The sequence below is a fragment of the Rhincodon typus genome, chromosome 6 (assembly GCF_021869965.1).
Source record: "Rhincodon typus isolate 14 chromosome 6, sRhiTyp1.1, whole genome shotgun sequence".
NCBI lineage: Eukaryota > Metazoa > Chordata > Chondrichthyes > Orectolobiformes > Rhincodontidae > Rhincodon > Rhincodon typus.
In genome coordinates this window covers 13,544,657-13,563,897 of record NC_063337.1, presented here as the reverse complement: position 1 = coordinate 13,563,897, position 19,241 = coordinate 13,544,657, and the positions used below count along the sequence as shown (strand labels likewise).

At 44.7% G+C, this 19,241-nt stretch overlaps 1 protein-coding gene and 1 long non-coding RNA gene across 2 annotated transcripts; one reads left to right on the top strand and one right to left on the bottom strand.

Moving 5' to 3' along the window:
- Positions 1–396: 396 nt before the first annotated feature.
- On the bottom strand, positions 397–3,758 carry LOC125483371. Its single transcript, XR_007262330.1, has 3 exons — positions 3,551–3,758; positions 2,209–2,259; positions 397–702 (listed from the first exon to the last, which is right to left on the bottom strand). It is a non-coding gene; the product is annotated as an uncharacterized LOC125483371 (long non-coding RNA).
- A 3,260-nt stretch (positions 3,759–7,018) lies between these two features.
- shox (short stature homeobox) lies at positions 7,019–19,039 on the top strand. Its single transcript, XM_048598149.1, has 5 exons — positions 7,019–7,333; positions 10,710–10,918; positions 14,112–14,169; positions 15,028–15,116; positions 17,008–19,039. The coding sequence occupies exons 1-5, from the start codon at positions 7,093–7,095 to the stop codon at positions 17,260–17,262; spliced, it is 852 nt and encodes a 283-aa protein (XP_048454106.1). The 5' UTR covers positions 7,019–7,092; the 3' UTR covers positions 17,263–19,039.
- Positions 19,040–19,241: the final 202 nt, after the last annotated feature.

Genomic DNA, 19,241 nt, shown 5'->3' with positions numbered 1-19,241 from the left:
CCTCTCTCTTTCTCAACACGCCATCAAGGTGGCTCCCCAGCCGAAAAACATTTGCGACATAAGGACATCAATTCCTTCAAGGGTCACACACACATCTGTTTAAACGTGTTCTTTTTTTTTAGAAAGAATATATTTAGTGCTTAATTGGAAAATAAGTTACAGAGCGAACTGACATGCCCAAAAAGCTTCGTGCAAAGCGTCTGAAGTTGCAAATTTTATGTTTAAAAATAACCTGTTCCTTGTCAATCTTGGTTCAAAGTTTCCTTTTTAATTGGCGAAATCAGTTTAAATTAAAACAAGTGACTTTCGTACTATTTAAAATGCGTTCATCTTATAATTTGCAAGGCAGCCAGCAAGATTACACAATGCCATTTCCTTCCTTGCACTGCGGTATGTAATTCAATAAAATTCACATGAAGATTATTAATGCTTTCTACACGTACGCGAAAAAAAACCTAATTAAAGGCTATCTTTTCTAGGAGGTGATCGGACCACAATAAAGAGAAACGATTTCCAGGCAACATTTGTAATGATTGAATTTCTTTTTGTTTTGTTGTAGCTAATGCTTACATCCCTGGCGAGCGTTCTTTTGAAACTCAAAGCGTCGTGTCGATTAAGCGGTGGTCCTTTATTCCTCAGCACTTTTGTTCATCTAATCGGGCGTTGAAACTCCAACACTTGGCGGGTAATCGCTCCCCTCATCTAACAAACCGGAAAGTAAAATATTGGAATGATAAACCACTCAATCAGGCAACGTTCAACCTCCCCTAATAGGGGTGAGTTTGCCTTGTGTGTGACTTCAGTTCCCAAACACTTTACATATGGGACTGAAAAAGTGGCATGCATTTTGATCCTATTTTTTTAACTCTGGCAATAATAAGTACCAAGTACCCTTTAACTTTAAAGGGGCTGTTTTCCGTTTTTGTTTCTTAAATCCAACTGATTTATTTTAGAAGTTCTCTGATATTTTATAGTTAAAGTTTATTTTCAGCTCGCCTCTTTATGTACCTAATTCAAATTGAGACAAGTTGCGACAGCCGCTCACTAAAGACACCGGCCCTGACTGAATGCGTCGAATGGTGTGGCATTTCGATCTATAGATCATAATTATTTACAGTGAAATACAGCTAAAAGTGCAGGATGTTATGGTTCGTGGAAGAAAGGATTGCAAAGGGACAGTCGTTAGAGGGGAGAGCACAACATTTGAAACCACAATGTGGGACCAAATTGCTGCAGCTGCTGGGAATCTCAAAGACAGATATATTCCCGTATAAATTAAAGCAGGTAACACTATTCAAGCTTAAAAAGCAATTTCTTAAAAGCAGGATTTTTTTAAGAAAGTTTTTTTTAAAGAAAAAATCGATTCATTTTGAGCGGTGGAAATATGGAGAAGTTGCTTCGCTGTAAAAGGATCATAAAATATCATCGTCGCTTGGAAATCGATTGAGAACAGCACCGAAGGGATTTCAGACATGCAAGCTGTGTGTGTGTGTTTTTATGAACGGATTTCCTTGACCTAATAAATACTGGACGATCTCAAAGAAAATCAAATCCGTACTAAATTTTAACTCCATCAAATAAACATCTAGGCATCCAAACGAGAATAGACATTTTGAGATGGGGTGTTCATGAAGATTTCATTTGTGTTCTTAAAACTCCCCGGTGGTTTCTAGAGAGTGAATTCGGGTATCTATTTAATGCAGTGGTAATGAATTCGCTGTTAATGAAGATCTATTAGCCCTGGTTCCAGTATATTTGAGTCTATCGCAAAGGGAAATGTAAACCATTCAATTGTTGTGTTAAGAATACGAACATTTTACACATGATACAGCAATCTGCCATTAACAGGGTGATTCCACCTACTAGATAAACCTTATGTACATACCCCGTGGTGATTTTTTTGACACGGCTGTGTGCCGTTTGGTCTGTTATCCCGCCCCCCACCCCCTCCGTTTTGACAAGTCAGGTATTGTCTAAAACAGTGCTATCAATACTGATCAGTATGTGTTCGATGGAGAGAACATAATCATTCAAACAGCCCTAACTGACTGGCGCTCTAAGGAGGGCATGGCGCTTCAAAACTCCGTGTGTTCTTGGAGCCGCTCTCGGCACCTCCGTCTCGGAGACGCGAAGACACTAATTGATTGATTAATCTCTGGTGAACTGCATAATGGGACGTGTGAAATTAGAAGGCGGCCCGTTATTTACCGGAGCAGCTCCATCTTCCGGTGCATTTTCCTTGCCACGATTCCACCGGCCCTTGGAGAACAATAAATCGTGATTAATATTTCACTGGGAAGGCAATGATCTTTCCCCCCTTTTCCCTTTATTTATCCATCTGCCCGGCTAACGCCTCTTGGTTTAATGCTAGCTTCACCTAAGACTATCGTATCTAAATGCTCATTGACAAAGCATTGAGGGCTCTGCAGAGCAACTGCTGGAGTCCCATTTGAGCCCCAGGTCTCTCTCTCTCTCTGCGCGGCCTGCCCCTGGGGGTGTTGTTAGATTGCAAACCCACACGTGTAATCCACGTCAATGCACCAACATAAGTCACATACAAAAAAAACATCATGGGGATGGCTTTGAACTCTGCGCCATTATTTTAAGCGCATCTCAATCAGGCAACAAGGCTATCGTTATACACCTAAGACGAGTTTATTAAAATTCCAACGCGTTTTGAAATGTTATCCAATTCTCCAACTGTGCAACAGTTCAGGATTTTTGGAGGGGTTGAGTTCTTGGCCGGGGTGTCTGTTTACAAAGAAACGTAGCGGGACGTCTCTCATGAACTTTTGATATAGACTTTTTTTTGGAGGGGGAATTACAGTGGAAATATTTTCAGCCCCGATTTGTGACTTTAACATCAACTGATCGATTGGTTATTCGCAGTCGAGTGGCTGTTGGCGGTGTTGATAAAGCCGGGATGGCTGTGAAAGGGGCTCATGTTTGCTCCCAGTTCATCCGGAGGTTCAGGTTGTTTTTCTTTAATCTCACCCCCTCCAACCTCCCAACTTGCACCAACAGATCTCCCTCGCTGCAGAATAAACAATGAGAAACGGTGACGGTCCGGAAGAAACCACAAGCCACAAATCGTGTTGCTGTTCATTTATTGAAGAAGGGAAGGGGAAGGGGAAGGTATATGAACTTGACGTGGGAAAAGTCCCGAGCCCTCCGAGTTCATTTGGAAAAAGCTAGGTTGATCACAGGGAGAGCCAAGAAGTCACTGCATAAATCTCACACGAAGCGGCTACAAACCTTTGCGAGAAAGAGGGCTATGTGATGGAGCACATGTTTCCACAACACTGGGGTAAAGTGGGACTGACACCCATCTGTAAGAGACACCCTACGGGGCGCATCAGGCGGCTGTCAAACACTAACAGTGCACTTTGAACAGGTCCATGAGGAGTTATCAATGGGTCCTCATAACAAACACACGACGTCCCTCAGTAACATACTCCTTCTCAATGAACAAACACTGAGGTACGGAGGAAACGGAATTCAAAGGCGCGGGCAGTGAAGAAGGTCACATATTAACTGCGAAGAAGTTTACCTTTAAGGCGCCTGTTTTAAACCAAGGTTAGACTTCCACCAGTTGAAGCGAGCTATTCTATTTTACAGCAATTCTCATTCAAATTCGCTTGTATTCGTCTGAAAGAGTTTTGGAGATTCGATGGGGCAGAGGTAGAAACGTGAATGGGTAGGTGTTGGGAGGGCAGTGGGGGGAGAAGTGGGAGGAGAATGGAGAAGGCAGTGGAAAGAGAAATGGAGACATGAGGTTGGTAGGGGGAGAGGAGGAGGGGGTTGCTGCGGAGAGGAGACTGAAGTGGGGAAGGGACTGGGGAATGACAAGGGAGTAGAGGGGAATGGGAAAGATGAGGGGGCAGGTGAAAAGGGAGGGGCGTGGAGCGAAGAAGGGGAGGGAGTGGGAGGGGAGTCAGGAAAGGAAGGAAGGGAAGGGGAAAGAAGATGGGGGAGTAGGGGAGAGAAATGGAGAGGGAAGTAAGGTGAGAAATGGGAAGGGGGGGGGGGAGAGAAATGGAGATGGGAGATGGGAAGATAAATGGAGAAGGAAGTAGCGGAGAGAAATGGAGGGGGGAATTGAGAAGGGAGTGGGAAGGGATGGTGAGGGGAGAGAAGTGGAGAGGGGAATAGGGAGAGAAATGGAGAGTGGAGTTGAGAGTGAAGTAGGGATGGAGTAGAGAGGACAATTGTGAGGGGAGTAGTGGGGAAGTAGAAAGACAATGGGGAGGGTAATGGAGAGGGGACTAAAGAAGAGAGAGGGGATTGGATTGAAGAAAGGAATGGAGAGGGGATTGGAGAAGAGAGCGGGGAGTGGAGCAGAGAGGGGAGTGAAAAGGTTGCCACTTCAAGCATGTCGCGTTGTTTTTGTTTTACACACAAAGTGCAAACCCATCCCCAGAATTATTAACGTCACTCGGACGGTGAATCGTGTCTGGCTCCTGGAGCCAGGCTACAAACCCTCGAGACAAGTTGCACGTCATTTCTTAACAGTGAAGGCACAAGGACACAGACCTCTCTCTGGGTTACCTCCTTATTCCAGCTCACATGCCGGAAGATGCAGCAGTATTGTTGCTTACAATTCAGTATCTTAAATCCGAGGCTAAGGTCCAGCTCCAAAATTGCGAACCCAGGAAAATTGCATGGTGCCCGTATCCTTTGAAGCTGATACCACACGCACACTCTCTTCTCCACCCCAGCCTGGGGAAGGTTAAAGCAGACCAGTATAAGTTGTGCAAAGGCACTGCCACACATCTGTGCTTGTGGTATCGGTCTTCACTCTGGGGCGTCACAGCAAGTAGCAGAAATGTAGCGGAATTTGACTAGGGTGACATAATTCCTGAGTGTGTAAACAGACTGAAGACAAGCAGGGCTGAAGCACGACCGGATTTTCTGCTCCGTCTCTCCTAAAACAATAATACGTTGTGACTTACTAAAAAGGTTGCTTTTGTCAAAACGTTGCTAATAACGTTGGAAAGTCGCACGTAATTGATCGGATTTGTAATTTGCAAGGACAGAAATTGGGGACGGGTTGAGTTTCCCTTAATTCAGTCCTTCTCAATTCTTGAAATCACACGCATTACGAAATGTAATTTTATTTTCATAAAAAAGGGTCATCTTCACTCATTTTAAGTGGATTTGTTGATTTGGAGATTCTAATATAAAATTCAGGTGAATTCCTTCTTATAATAATGTGCTATGGTGAAGGCACAAATGGAGCACTCCAGGGTGAATGCGTGAGTTTGATGTGAAGAGGGGAACTTTGTGGCTATAACTGGGTTCGAGAGCCGGAGAGCAGGATCTGTGTACCTTTATTTACCTATAAATATTAGGGCCCAACAATAGCATGTCCAGGAGCCTCGTGGATTCCTACTTGGCGCTGTTATTCAGGCGGTCCGTTGGTGAACAGGGAATGGAGATTCTCTCACTACATTTCAATATTTTCGATGAATGATGTCCTCTATCAGTGCCAAAGGATGGACTGTAGGTGGACTATTTGTTCATTTGCGCGCATATTGAATTAAGGACTTCATTGCATGTCACTTTTAAAAAGAAATCTATATCGGAGGTGACATATAGATGAAGCAATACAATAACTGTCAAGATCAGTCACTGTAAAAAGGGAGCAATGGTATATTTGCTCCCACCTGTATAATATGTTAAAATCCATGTCGTAACATTTCTGCAAATTTGGGGAGCCGATTCTCTTAAATTTTGTTTTTAAAAAGTAGCAACTCTTATTGCAAACATTAATTTCTTTCCTCGCTAACTTTATCTCGTTCGGTATGTTGTGATTTTAAATACAACAACAACGTCATTCACCAAGAGAAAAATTAATAATTGCATGAGATGCTCGCTTCACTGGGGGTCGTTGGCCTCCTTAAACTATAAACTGCAGAAACTGAGCAGTTACCCAGAGACCTAGACACGCTGCATAACCACAGCCCGCCTTATATATTCTGGGTATAATTAATAGCCGACAGGTACTCATTCTGAAGGATTAACTAACAAGTGATCTGCATAAACAAGCGTATCTAATGCGACGATTATATAATTAGTTAGAAGGTAAATATGAGATATAAATTTAAAAACTGAAGCTAATTTCATCTTACGCATCAGAACAGACTTGCGAAAATGCAAGATATCAAATTAAATACCGGAACGCAATAATTTGCAATCGAAAGGTCGAATATGCATAAATATATGCACAACCGTGTTATATTGTCATGTAAAACACCTCTATCGCATTTGGTCGAATAATGATGACAAAAGACATCGTGATTTTGCTGTCCTTTGTGTGCATTAGTTAGACAGGTGGCCTGTATATGTTGAACCTTTCTTAAATGCAATAAAATTAACGTATGTGCACACCCCCTCCCCAAACACACCAGCGTTCTGCAATCGTGAGGCTGGTGAGTTTAGTTTGATCCGCTGCCACTGAACTCGGCGACTTGCAGTGATTTCCCTATGTAAACAGTTGGCACACGTCTCGGGTGTTTACCCAAGTAATGGGAGAGCAATAATAGGATTGTAATTGAATTAAAAGAATCCTATTCGGTTACTGGATTAGCGACAGAGAGAGAGAGAGAGCAGTTGGGCTGGGGGTTGGTGGTGGGGAGGAGGTATACAGGTTGTATGATCCACGCGTCTGAGACGTATTCAACTGAATAATTGCCGAAGAGATGGAAGGGGGGTGGGTGTATGTGTGTGTGTGTGTTGGGAATGGGAGGTGGGCTCTGATCGCCAAGTATAAATACTCTGATCTCAAATAGTAACACATAACACCAGGGCCCGATCTCCCTCCGCCAACACCCCTCCCAACAGCATGTAACAAGGTGGTTAGCAAAATAACAAGGCATCATTGCAAACACATTGTGGACAGAAGGAGGGAAAGGGGTGGTTGGGGGGGGGAGGGAGGGAGGGAGAGTGCGTGGGGGCTGGATTTTTTTTTCTCTCTCTTTCTGCCGGCTCGGAGGCTGTTTGTACACAGACACAAACACACACACACATACAACACGTTGAGAAGGGGAGACATATACATATTCAAAAGAGCAGCGAGCGGGCGAGCTAACCATGGAGGAGCTGACGGCATTCGTCTCTAAATCTTTCGAGCAAAAAAGCAAGGATAAGAAAGAAGCGATCACGTATCGGGAAGTTCTGGAGAGCGGGCTAGCTCGATCCAGGGAACTGAGTGGCTCAGATTCCAGCTGCCAAGAGATCACTGACACCAGCCATTGCACAGCACACGTTTACAAGGATGTGGAGAACGAGAACGAGAAAGTAAAAGACTTGAACTCCGCCAGAACTTCTGAAGGTAGGCAGCTTTTTTTTTAAATGTGTGCCCTAGCCATAATCTAGGTGAGTCCACGCCGAGAAAACTTAATAGGCTTCAGGAGAACACCGAGCATTTCTCTCGGCCTGTTACCGAGGCTTTAGACGGAAAGCATCGGGTATCGATTCCTCGCAGTACCCTCTGTGAATCCTGCAGAGAGAGACAGAAAAGTTCGCTCCAATTCATCCCGGGGTGGGAGGCCGGGCGGGAGGGCAGTGCGGGGAGGGGGCGGTGGGGGGGGGGGGGGGCTGCTCCCTTTAACTGTTTAGGGCAAAGAAAAGACTTTGACAAACATGGGAGAATGGCGTGGGGTTTCTCCTCAGCGCTCGCCCCCGACACCATCTGAGGGTTTGGGAAGTGCCCTCAGTCGGGGCAACTCTCTTAATATTCTGCCTCATTTGTTACCCTCCCCCCCCACCCCCAACCCCAACCCCCTCTCCCCTCCTATGTGATATTCTTGCACACAAACCCAGCGATCTCTCCCTCCTCGTTCCTAGCGGGGCAAGGGCCACTCCATGTTCAGGCTGAGGGAGTGGGGAGAAAATAATAATAAAAAAGACATTAATCTTTCTCCTCCGGCTGGCTAACCAGTCGCCAAACCTGGAATTCGCTGAAAAAAAAACAGCGATTTTCAAAAAAGAGTCCTTTCGATTGTGGAAAGTGGCGTGGGTTGGAATTCGTAAATGGCTGCAGATATCCCCAAATCTCGCACTCAAGTGACGAGAAAAGCACACGGCTTTGCTTGAATCGGATTCTAGGTGCAATTAAACAGCACTGTCGTTAAACCGAGTGTGCACGGTTAATAGACTCTGCAAAATGCACATGGTCACTTCATGTAAAGACTGGGCTAACCATATTACCAGCTAGTTCATAAGATTCGACGATTTCATTCGAAAACTAAATAACTCAGTAAAAGGCAAATCATTGTCAGACTCTTAAATCATTGTTTTATATATAGCAAATATATTTTAGCTCTCCATACTGTCTAGCAGCGGATGTCACCAATTCGAAGTATGTAAAAAAAAAGGCAAAATCTTTGGGGAAAAAACATCTACATGCATAACGGCGATTGTGTAATAAAAATCTGATCCTGGGTGTTAAATAGCGCATTTACATGCGTGCGGTATTGTACGCCAGATTCATTCTGTCCCACCTATATATTAATATTTCAGCTTTATTCAATTGAAGGCAATAACAGAATGTACTGGCGCTTTTTATTGCTATTCATATGTGCTGTGAATTCAGACAGTGACTTGAAAGAAATGATGCCATGAAATCCCATCCTAATGCAATTACCTGGGATGATGGAATGAGCAGTATTCTCTAGGAGAGTTTAAACAGCCGAAGCAATCTCTATCGGTGTAAAGAGGATGCCTTATTATGATTCATACAGTTCAGGGAAGACATGATGCAGATTCATTTGTAATAGTCTCGGATTTCAGCTCCCGCTAACGTCGTTATGGAAAACCTGGGGTTAAATAAACAAGGAGCGTGGCAAGACAGGATATTGAAAGATCAAACCATTTCTTATGACAAATTCGCGATTCTCACCTTCCAGCTAAATTTAAACAAAAATAAAACATGTTAGTGAGTTTCAGAGGTAAAATTCACTTTATTAACATTAAATCCACTTTCTGTTCCTCCATAACTCATCCCATGGACACACTTTCAATGTTATTCCCTTCTCCAATAAATCATTATGAACTTCTCAAATCCGTTGGGTATCAAATATATATATATACTGACAGTGGATTATTTTCACACAAATTATATTCAACAAATACATCTCCTGCTTTATCAGAAACATCATTTAATATGAAAGGCGAAAGGCTGGTCTAGCGTGCAGTGTAGAATACCAGGATAAATAACCGGATGTATACATAAGTTTTGTTTTTAGTTGAATTTATTAATCCAACCGCAAAAAACATTTAAAAAATCAATGCAGTCAATTTGTTGAGTTAATTTATCAGCATTACATTTGCGAAAGAGGTTAGGGGGAGTTGGGAGACGCGGTTTAAATCTTTATGAGCGAAACAGGGAGAAAATAATGTTTTAACACGTTGCCTTTATTATAATCCTGGAGCTGTTAAAATTGTCAAAGTTTTGCCTATTTTGCGCAAAATTTTTTCAGTTGAAATTCGCAAAGGGCATGTCCAGATAAGGCTGGAAGTTTTCAAATGTTTCAAACGCTAGTGTAGAAACACAGTTACATATTTTCCCCGCCGAATAGGCTGTTAATGGATTAAAACAACAATCGCCTCGTCCCGTTTGTTCGTAGGACAGTGATCGCTTTACCTCTCGCTCCGGCATATGCAACAGCTGAAATTGCAATAGTTGGTAAAATGGATCCAGATTCTAAAGGTGATGAAAACAAACAAAATTTTTAAAAAAGTTGGCGTTCAGATAATGATGCTTTATTTTAAGGCTCATTTTGGATCAATTGCCTGGACATTCTGTGCTGCGTAACATAGATACGGTGGAAAACAAACAGGGGCTGGCAAAACTGCCATAGCTATCTCTGGCTATTAGAATTCAGCAGGCCTGACAGTGTCTGGCAGTTGGAAATGTTCATGTTGTTTAAGAAACTGAAATACAAATACCGTTTGGCACTAGCAGTGATCAAAGATTGTGTTGTGCTGGTAATGACAGGAGAGAAAAAAAACATGGCAAATCTTCACGCCTGTTTATGCTACTTTAATTGGAACATAGAGTTAGCTTGTCTGCGCGGCTTTGTTCTTGCAGAAATAAAATGTCAGCCAGGCATTTTATAGGTGATACACTTTCCCCTCCATCCGCCCCCTAGTCACTCTGAAAGGCAACGAGACCCTTATTGTTTTCTTTTTATTTAAGAGGCTACATCCCTTATGTAGGCCTCTGTCGTGTGACTAAGATCCAGAGAAAGAGCAATCAAATCAGACAGAAGTCAGAATGAAAAAAAATCGTGCAAGGTTTGAGGCTGCTGTATCAATTCTGAACGGGGGAGTGTTCTATATATGTATGCAAACTAATGTTCAACGTTTATCGAGAAGGAAGCGGTGCCTGTTCTTTAATGGCCCAATGCATTGTCAATAGACAATAATTTACCGTTCAAATCAGAATTTCTACAGGAGCTAAAGCTGCCCTTGGAGCTCTGGGGGAACGACGCAGTATTATTTGACAATGGTTACTAAAATAAATTGGTGGCAAGTGGCATGACCTGCACCCTGAAAATGATACAGTTACAGTCAGCATTCATGAATAGGGCACCCCGGGGTTGGATCGTTCGGTCAGTTTGAAGCTGAAGGGTGTGTGTGTGTAGGTTTGCATGCGCCTTCCCCTCACTTGGCTAGTTTCACGAAATGGCATGGTCTCTTTGCAGGTATTTATGAATGTAAAGAGAAGAGAGAGGATGTGAAATCGGAAGACGAGGACGGCCAGACAAAGTTAAAGCAGAGGAGGAGCCGGACCAACTTCACACTGGAACAGTTGAATGAACTGGAGAGACTTTTCGATGAGACGCACTATCCGGACGCTTTTATGAGAGAGGAATTGAGTCAGAGACTAGGCCTGTCCGAAGCTAGGGTCCAGGTGAGGGAGATTCATTACTAGGATCTTAAAATACTGTAGGGCGCTACCTGTTAACACACACACACATACAGAGACACACGCACATACACACGCACCAGTTAGCTCTGAACTTTACCGCCAGTAAACCTTGAAGTATAATTACACTCAATGTTGCGAGTGCAGTTGGATTTCAGGAAAAAGACTAACAGAGGGGTGTTTGTTTGTAAGCGAGTCGTACTTCTGTTGCTATAACTGTTCACTCACTGTTTCCAGTTCAAAACAGCGGGAATGGCGTGATTTCCAGATAAAACTCAGTTGTGTTTATTTGAAATGAGTGAAATGAGTTGCACTTATCTGAAGATCTCAAAGAGTTTGCCTGAGGTCAAGTCCCACGCGATAAAACAATTTTCCAATAAATTGATTTACAAAAAAAGACAAAGCAAAACAAACTAATGCTGATCTGATGTAAATATCTCAGGAGTCCGAACGCGCAGATGTCAGTTCTTCCATCTGTAGCGCAGCCGGTTCATAAGCGGTTCTGAATATCCCGGGTGAGACACAGAGCACTGTTAGGATGTCCTGGAGGCTGGGTCAGGCTAAGGCAAGGTACACACCGCAGGTGTTAAAGGAAGTTTTTAGGCGAGACTTTCCTGGAAACGCGTGGTCTTGCAGTCAAGTTGCGTTTTAAATCGAAATTTCGGGGGAATAGACACATGGAGAGAGAAAATAAACAAGTGAATTGGTAGATAGGAAGATAGATAAGAGGCTAAATTGGGCTAGCTCTACTGAATAGATATTATGCTTATTAGTGAAGACGCTTCATTCTTGGGCTAAATAGGGGGAGGGTGTGGGAAAGGAGACAATAATATTGTCCGGTTTTGGGGGGGAGGGGTCCTCCCGTGTAAACATACAAAATTGTTTGTTTATTAGAGTTGAATCAGCGGGACTGAAACCGTCAGTCAAGGTGCAGGGCAGTTCTCTGTTTTCAGGTGCTGTGTGGGGCTTGGCTAATACACAAGTTTGCGGATCCGGGGGGCGGGGTGGGGGGGTGGGTGGTGGTGGTGGTGGCGGAGGGTGGTGGTGTGGAGGAGGAGGCAGAGAAGCAGATGTGGAAAGTGTCATGGCCGGGGAAAGGACAGGACGCAACAGCAGCCACTGTAACCAAAATCCACGCTCCCTTATTCGGAGCGACTGCCGCGGATTATTAACCTGCTCGGTTAGCAACGCGCACCAAGCATCTGTCACTGGGTAATTTAAACTTATGAGAGCGGTGAAGGGCCAGCCGGTAATTCAATTACATATAATACATTTTCGTTTATGGCGCAGGCCTAAATTAAATGTCATTATTCACTGTCGCTAATGGAAATCAAAAAGAAATCATATTACCACCGTTTCCAACGGGTAGCGTTTAGTGGTGCTTAATAAGGAATCGATTGTGTAAAAGCGGGCTGCAAACAATGTAGTTGTTTTAACTTAACATATTTGGAATCGACATTGGCGCACTAATTGTAATTGATCTGACTATCTCCCGAGGTTTAACCTAATGTTTTCGCTCGACAGCCCGCTTGTATATACCCCTTATATCTATGTCTGCCCCCCTCCAGGGGTAATTGGGACGCTTCAAGCCTCGAAATAGTTCAGTTGTGTTTTAACGCGCTCCTCTTGCCCCTTTCTGCCTACATTTCATTTTCAGCCAGCGGGATGTTTGCCTCAAACTTCCAATAACATTTCCTTTGCTGCTTTCTTAAGGCAAAACCCGCTGGGGAGACCCATGAGACCGTCCTCACCGTCCCTTCCCCACATCCACAACTTACTCCCCATGCAGAATGAGTACACTCCGGGTTACCGGATTGATTCTCCTGTGTGCTGGAAGTTTTTTTTCTTTAAAAGCCACCATCCACTTCCTCCTCCACAGCTGACCTTACCCCCCCTTCCCACCCAGCCCATAAACAATTTCATGTCAGTTTTACCTGTATCCTTGTTGCTGGGTGGCGTTGATTCCGGGCCGGCTGTGAAGCGGATGTAACATAAGACAATAACACTTTTAGGGGTCTTTTCGAGATTTGGTTTTGTTTTAAAATGTGTGGCGTGTGTTGTACAGGGCTCACGTCCATGTCACATAGCTATGGATCTCGAAGTACTGACTATCAGACACGTAAAGAGAGGGAAACAGACATAGACATTGCTTGAAATGCTCAGCAGGTCTGGTAGCATCTATGGAGAGAATCAGAGTTAATGTTTCGGTTCGAGATCACGCTCCACAGATGCTGCAAGACCTGCTGAGCTTTTCCAGCATTTTTTTTCTGATTTACAACATCCGCAGTTCTTTCGGTTTTATGTAAAGAGAGAGACTTTGGGTTCAAAACAACTTGCATCTGGTACGATAAAACACTCAGGATATACAGCACTACGCAGTTTGAGTTGGGAATGGGCATATTTATCCTGCTCATATCACCCCCATAATGCCAATAGAAGCATTCATTGCGCCGTCCCCGTGTTTACATTGGCGATTACATCCTAATCCATACTTCAAACCGAAAATCCGCTTCAACCAGTTGACACCATACTGCAGACTACCGTGGAGGTATCTGGGGTAATTAAACAATGCCGTTTGAAGTTCTTGTGTGTGCACTAATTATACCATTCCAAATGACCATTATTAAAACAATTAAAGAGAGCTTGGAGGTATATTTGATCTAGGAAATGCAATTAATATTAATTAACCGCTTGATCGTTCGGCAAATGTTGCAAAGATCAAAGGATATAGATGTCTTTCTTTTGCGAGAGATACTATCAGGATTGGTTGATTGAGAGAAGTGGCCATTGCTGAACAAAACAGAAACAAATGCTATAACACCAGCACTCACAACCGCCCCCCCAACCCCACAAAAAAACAGTTGGTTTACTGTCAGGGTAGGCAAATTACGAATTGTGTAACCACCGTTTATATACTCGCTTTCCGCACAGACAACAAATTAATTTATGCTGCGTTCCTTTCCGAGGGTTGGTTTTTTTTATTGAAAGGCCGTGAGGAATAGTAGCGGACTGTCATTACATTACTGACATTTCTACTCCATATTAGTGAGACGGCGACGCGGAGCGCAGCCCATCCGTCTTCGGCGGATGCCACACCAAATCAGAGTTAAAAGTTATCGATTCGTCTCGGAGGGCCGCTTCTTTTTTTTTTAAAAAGAATCCTCTTCTTCTTCCTCAGGTTTGGTTCCAAAACAGGCGAGCAAAATGTCGGAAACAAGAAAATCAAATGCATAAAGGTATTGCCTCTCAATATCTTCGGCAGTGTCGGTCATTCGGGATAAAACAAAACAAAGAATCGTGGATGCTGAAGATCTGAAACAAAAATAAACATGGAAATTACTGGAGAAACTCAGCAGGCCTGGCAGTAACTGTGGAGAGAGAAACAGGGTCAAAGATTTGGGGTTCAATGGGCTTTCTTCAGTTTGGAGCTGAAACGTTAACTCTGCTTTCTCTCCACAGATGCGGCCAGACCTGCTGAGTTTCTCCAGCTGTTTCTGTTTTCGTTTCAGGGGGCTGTTCTCGCTTTAAAGAGGAGGGCAACGTTCTGTTTAAACTACCGAACACACACAGCAATATCCCTGTGTCACTGGGCAGAGTTCTAAGCGAAATATAAGAGAATAAAGAAGGGGTTAATTCGCCAGTCCGTGACCCTGTTTAAGTACCAAAAAAAAATGTTTTTCCCCTCCACCCGCCGTTCATGTGTCCTCTCTAACACAGGAACAAACAAAAACAAAACGAGAATATTTAAATAGGGTCACGTTGTATGTGGATATGCCTCGTGTGTGTGTGGATGGATGAGTTATACCCACGGTTAGATCAACAGCTAACTCCAAATTGTGGAAATCCCAGAAAGGTCAGGGCTAGAAAGAGGTAACTCGAGCCTGTGCCAGCGGAAAGTTCAAGGATGTGTTAGATTTGTTTAATTCAATCGTTTGAAAACTTTGACGGCGAATATTCACGTTTCATTGGCTTGAATCTAATACAAGGAATCCGTCCGCCGTTGATATATCATAATATCGTTCCTTCATAAATTGCAATCAAATGTCAAGACATTAATATTATCTTTCTCTCTCTGTCTCTCTCATATTCGCCAGGAGTAATATTGGGAACGGGAAGCCATTTAGACGCGTGCCGTGTAGCTCCATACGTGAACATGGGAGCATTGCGGATGCCTTTCCAACAGGTGTAGTGTTTAACTGTGTGAGCTGGTTAAAAGTGGAGTTTTAAAGCGTTCAAGACTGTGTGGGATTGTGGGATTATTGCACAGTGATGAATTTACATGACTTCTGGCAGCCGCCCCGATTTCCATTTTGACAGGGCACAAGCTGTTCTTGAGGGTTGTTTTTTGTGTTTTATAAATAATTTGCGCTGATTTCCACTCGATGCGATAAGCGAAAGACGTCCCTGAGTGGCGGGGGTAACTTTCTCATTCAGCAGTTCATGTTTTTTTTCCACGCTTCGGCTTTTTAAGGAGTGGGATAGCTGGTTTTCTCACTCCCCATCTGTCAGCTATTCCAATTTAACGAGTTATACAGATAGGACACCCAAAGTGACCCCCCACCCCACGTCTACACGGCCTCACTGGAGTGGTCAGGAATGCCCCTAATGTCTCTCCCCTACATCAACACGGAAACGTGCAATTTCCTTACAGAAATTTAACAAAGTATTGCAATTTCCAAACAAGCAGGCAGCAAAGAATAATGCTGGGATAATGAATTTCTCGCTGGAGCTTTATACGGGCGAGTGGAGATACGTTTCTCTACCAACGAACCAGCGCAAAGGGGACGTTTTGTTGGGGGTCAGGAATATGATTAGATCCAGATTTCTGCGTGATTGGAGCGAGTGAGAGTGGGCCACAAAACTGGGATCGGCTGTGCCTATCTCTGGGCCGCTCAGACACACATTTCTTGCAACATTCTGCTGGAACCGACATTGCACGGTAAAACTGTAAACTTTACTGGGGGCATTGCAAGCTGCCAAAAGGTGTCACTCACGTTCCTTTGCAGATTTCTATTTTTTCTTTTTGCCGAGTACATAACTCCAGATTTAATATCAAAATAAGGGGATAATCCTCACTGCTACAGGAGGGGGACATGCTAAATGCTTTGCTCAAACCATCGCGCTGACTCTATCAATCATCTGTCTCATGAGCTATCTGTCTAGCTGCACTGAGCTGTCTAATTCGCCTTACGTTTTTCTAAGGTGGGTACTTTGGGGAAGGGAAAAGAGAGTGCGAAATCACAGGCCTATAAGTGCCACAGTAATCTCTTTAAATGGATTTGTGTGGAAATTGTGGGGTTTCAAAGCGACACCGTGAACACAAGAATATTACCGGGAGGAAGTCCTTGGTTTGTCGCCTGTAATTTAGACGTGAAATTGGCCCCTTTTTCTTTTACAGCATTCATTTGGAAGGGGTTGGTGAGCAATTAGGGATGGACGCTCCAGAGAGGGGGATGATTGGATATGATATCTGCAGGTTTGCAATTATTTTGGAGACAAGTTGAGACAACAACTTCAAAAGACTGTTGCTAATGCTCAGTTAGGTTTTTCCCTGTCTCAATATTCATCCGGGGATGGAGTGGGGGAGGGAGGTTGATGATAGCAACGTGGCAGAAGCAGAAATGAACCCAATTTCTCTCTCTCCCTGTCTTATCGTCGTAGCAGCCAGATTGACACAAGTTCAAAAGACAGCAGCAAATGTTCACGCAGGCTCTACTCCGTCTCAATATTCATCCTGGAGTGGGGGGTGTGGGGGGGTGGGGGTGGGATGAGGACAGCGAAATAGTAGAGGAGAGATGTTTAGTTGGGTTTTACTCTGTCTCGGTCTTCATCCTGGAGTTTGGGGAGGGGTGGCCTAAGGAGAGCGAAGTGTTGTAGGAGAGATGAGCCCAATTTTCCTCTTTATCGTCGTAGGAGCCAAATTAAGGCAACAACATTGACAAGTGGATACTAATGCTCAGTTGGGCTTTAGTATGTCTCAGTCTTCATCCAGGGTTGGGTGGCATGAGGAGAGCAGACTTGGCAGAAGCAGAAATGAACCCAATTTTCCTCTCTCTGTCTCTCTATCGGCGCAGGTTCAGGCGCAGTTGCAGCTGGACGGCGTGGCGCACGCGCACTCGCACCTCCACCACCACCTGGCGGCGCATGCCCCGTACCTGATGTTCCCGCCGCCTCCGTTCGGGCTGCAGATCGCCTCGATCGCCGAGTCCGCCTCGGCCGCCGCCGCCGCTGCCGCCGCCGCCGCCGCCGTCAAGACCAGCAGCAAGAACTCGAGCATCGCCGACCTGAGGCTCAAAGCCCGCAAGCACGCCGAGGCGCTGGGCCTCTGACAATCAGCCGGGCCGGGGCCCCCGGAGTCCCGCCAGCACCACCCCCAGTGCCCAGCTGGGGCGCGGTGCCAAAGCTGCCACCTGCACAAACTCCACCAGGTCCACTACATGATGCACAGCCCGGACGCCGCCAGTGGCAACAGCACCGTGCCAGGGTTTCAAGAGCACTTCTAAAACACCAAACAGCCCGAGAATAAAACACACACGAACCTGCGAATGCCCTTCCATCGGCCCCTCACCCACCCAACATCAACCCTAAAACTCCACCACAAAGAGGCATCTCAGTGCCAAACAGGGTGATTGCCACTCTACCACCTCAAACAGAAAGACAACAGACACTACACCAAGGAGAACCGTCCACGTGGCTGACACCAGAGGGGAGAATGAACTTATAACTGGGGCGAAGCCCACACTACCAGTTGTGCATCTCATACTTGTATATGTACACACGCCTCTGCGTAAGCGAATTTCGGTGCTGCATATGCACAGATAGACTAAATACCCGCGAGATTTGCTGACAGATGGCGAACTTGTTTGGGGGGGGAAAAAAACAGGAGAGAGGACTTAACCCGACCTGAAGACTTTCCTCATCAACCTGTTCAGAAATGTTCATACACTGCTCTGCAGCAGGTGGGATTTGAACCTATGTCTGCCAGCTCTAAGGTAGGGACACTGCTAATGTGCCACAAGAACTCCCTGGGTCGAGCCTGAACACTTGCCATCCCTGCTATGCCACTCGGTGGGCTTCGGATTTCAATATCGCCCTCAACCTCTCTTAATTTCCCGATGGAAACTGACCGAGGTTAAAGGTCAAGCAGGATGACGCCAAGATAGCCTGTCTGGGGTTGGTCACCATTTCAATACCACGCTCTTCTCTCTCGGTCACTATGTAGGTATGAATAAAAATGAATGCAGACCTCACCGCACAGCTTATCTGAAGGTGGCAGATAAAACTCTTTCAAGTGCTGATGGACTACATAACAGAAAACACATACCACACATTTACGAACAAATACAACTCCTGTGGACTTCAGTAAGGATGTGGAATTCTGTAACCGTGTGCCCGATACTTAAAATGACAGAAGACTTAACTGGGTTCATTTTGTTTCTCGAGACGCTTTCACGTAGGAAACAGCAATAAATGACATCGACCACTCCCCCCAACCCGCACCGACCTCTGCACCCCAGCCCCCTCGCTCTCTCTCTCTTCGTTTCATGGACTCGAGACTTCCGGAAGAATTTTTAACTCGACTTCTGGATACCTGTCTGCAGGCGACCGTTTATTGTTCCAGTCACTTTGCAATGTGGAACAATAAGCACACCTACACACACACGCACATGAAAACAATGACAAGCAACCCTGACGGGGACTTTCAACCGATTTTTTAAAACCATTGTTTACAATAAAGTGAAGGGAACGAACGGAGGAAGATGAAAGAAGGATAAATAGCCTGGTGGATTGCTAAATGAAGTTAATAATAAAGAAAACCCTGTCTGAAGTAACAGGTACAGTGTAGGTTAGACCTTCTCGTTGTTGGGATCCAATGGTAGAGGATACAGTCTACACTATTTCGATGTTACAATGAAACAGTCTTGGAGTTAAGGTGCGACGCATTTAACGGTGCAGTAAAGTGCAATACTGTATATAGCAGAAGTAGTTGTCTCGTAGGAACTAGAGAAAGGGCGACTGTCTCGTCCTTGTGGGCACAAGGAACTGAGGAGTTGCCCATAGCATCGCCAAATTCACTACCAGAGCTTTACAGGACAATGGAAGGACCTTAATGGACATTTTTGTTTGGGGTGGGCGGGGAGGGGGAGGAGTGCGTACAGAGGGCGGGAGGGGATCGATTATGTGCCATAACTCTTGGAGCTAAGCTCGACAAGTTTGTCAGACACGACTTCCTACAGGTCAGTTTGAACGGTAAAGTGTAATAAAGTCAACGCGCCATAACCTGACACAACCAACAGGCCGCCATTGC

What these genes read in the sequence shown, in the direction of transcription:
- shox (XM_048598149.1), top strand. Translation starts at nt 7,093, where the DNA reads ATGGAGGAGCTGACGGCATTCGTCTCTAAATCTTTCGAGCAAAAAAGC. An exon ending in TGTCCGAAGCTAGGGTCCAG is followed by an intron (nt 10,919 to 14,111) that starts GTGAGGGAGATT and finishes CTTCTTCCTCAG; the next exon opens with GTTTGGTTCCAAAACAGGCG. An exon ending in TGCGGATGCCTTTCCAACAG is followed by an intron (nt 15,117 to 17,007) that starts GTGTAGTGTTTA and finishes CTATCGGCGCAG; the next exon opens with GTTCAGGCGCAGTTGCAGCT.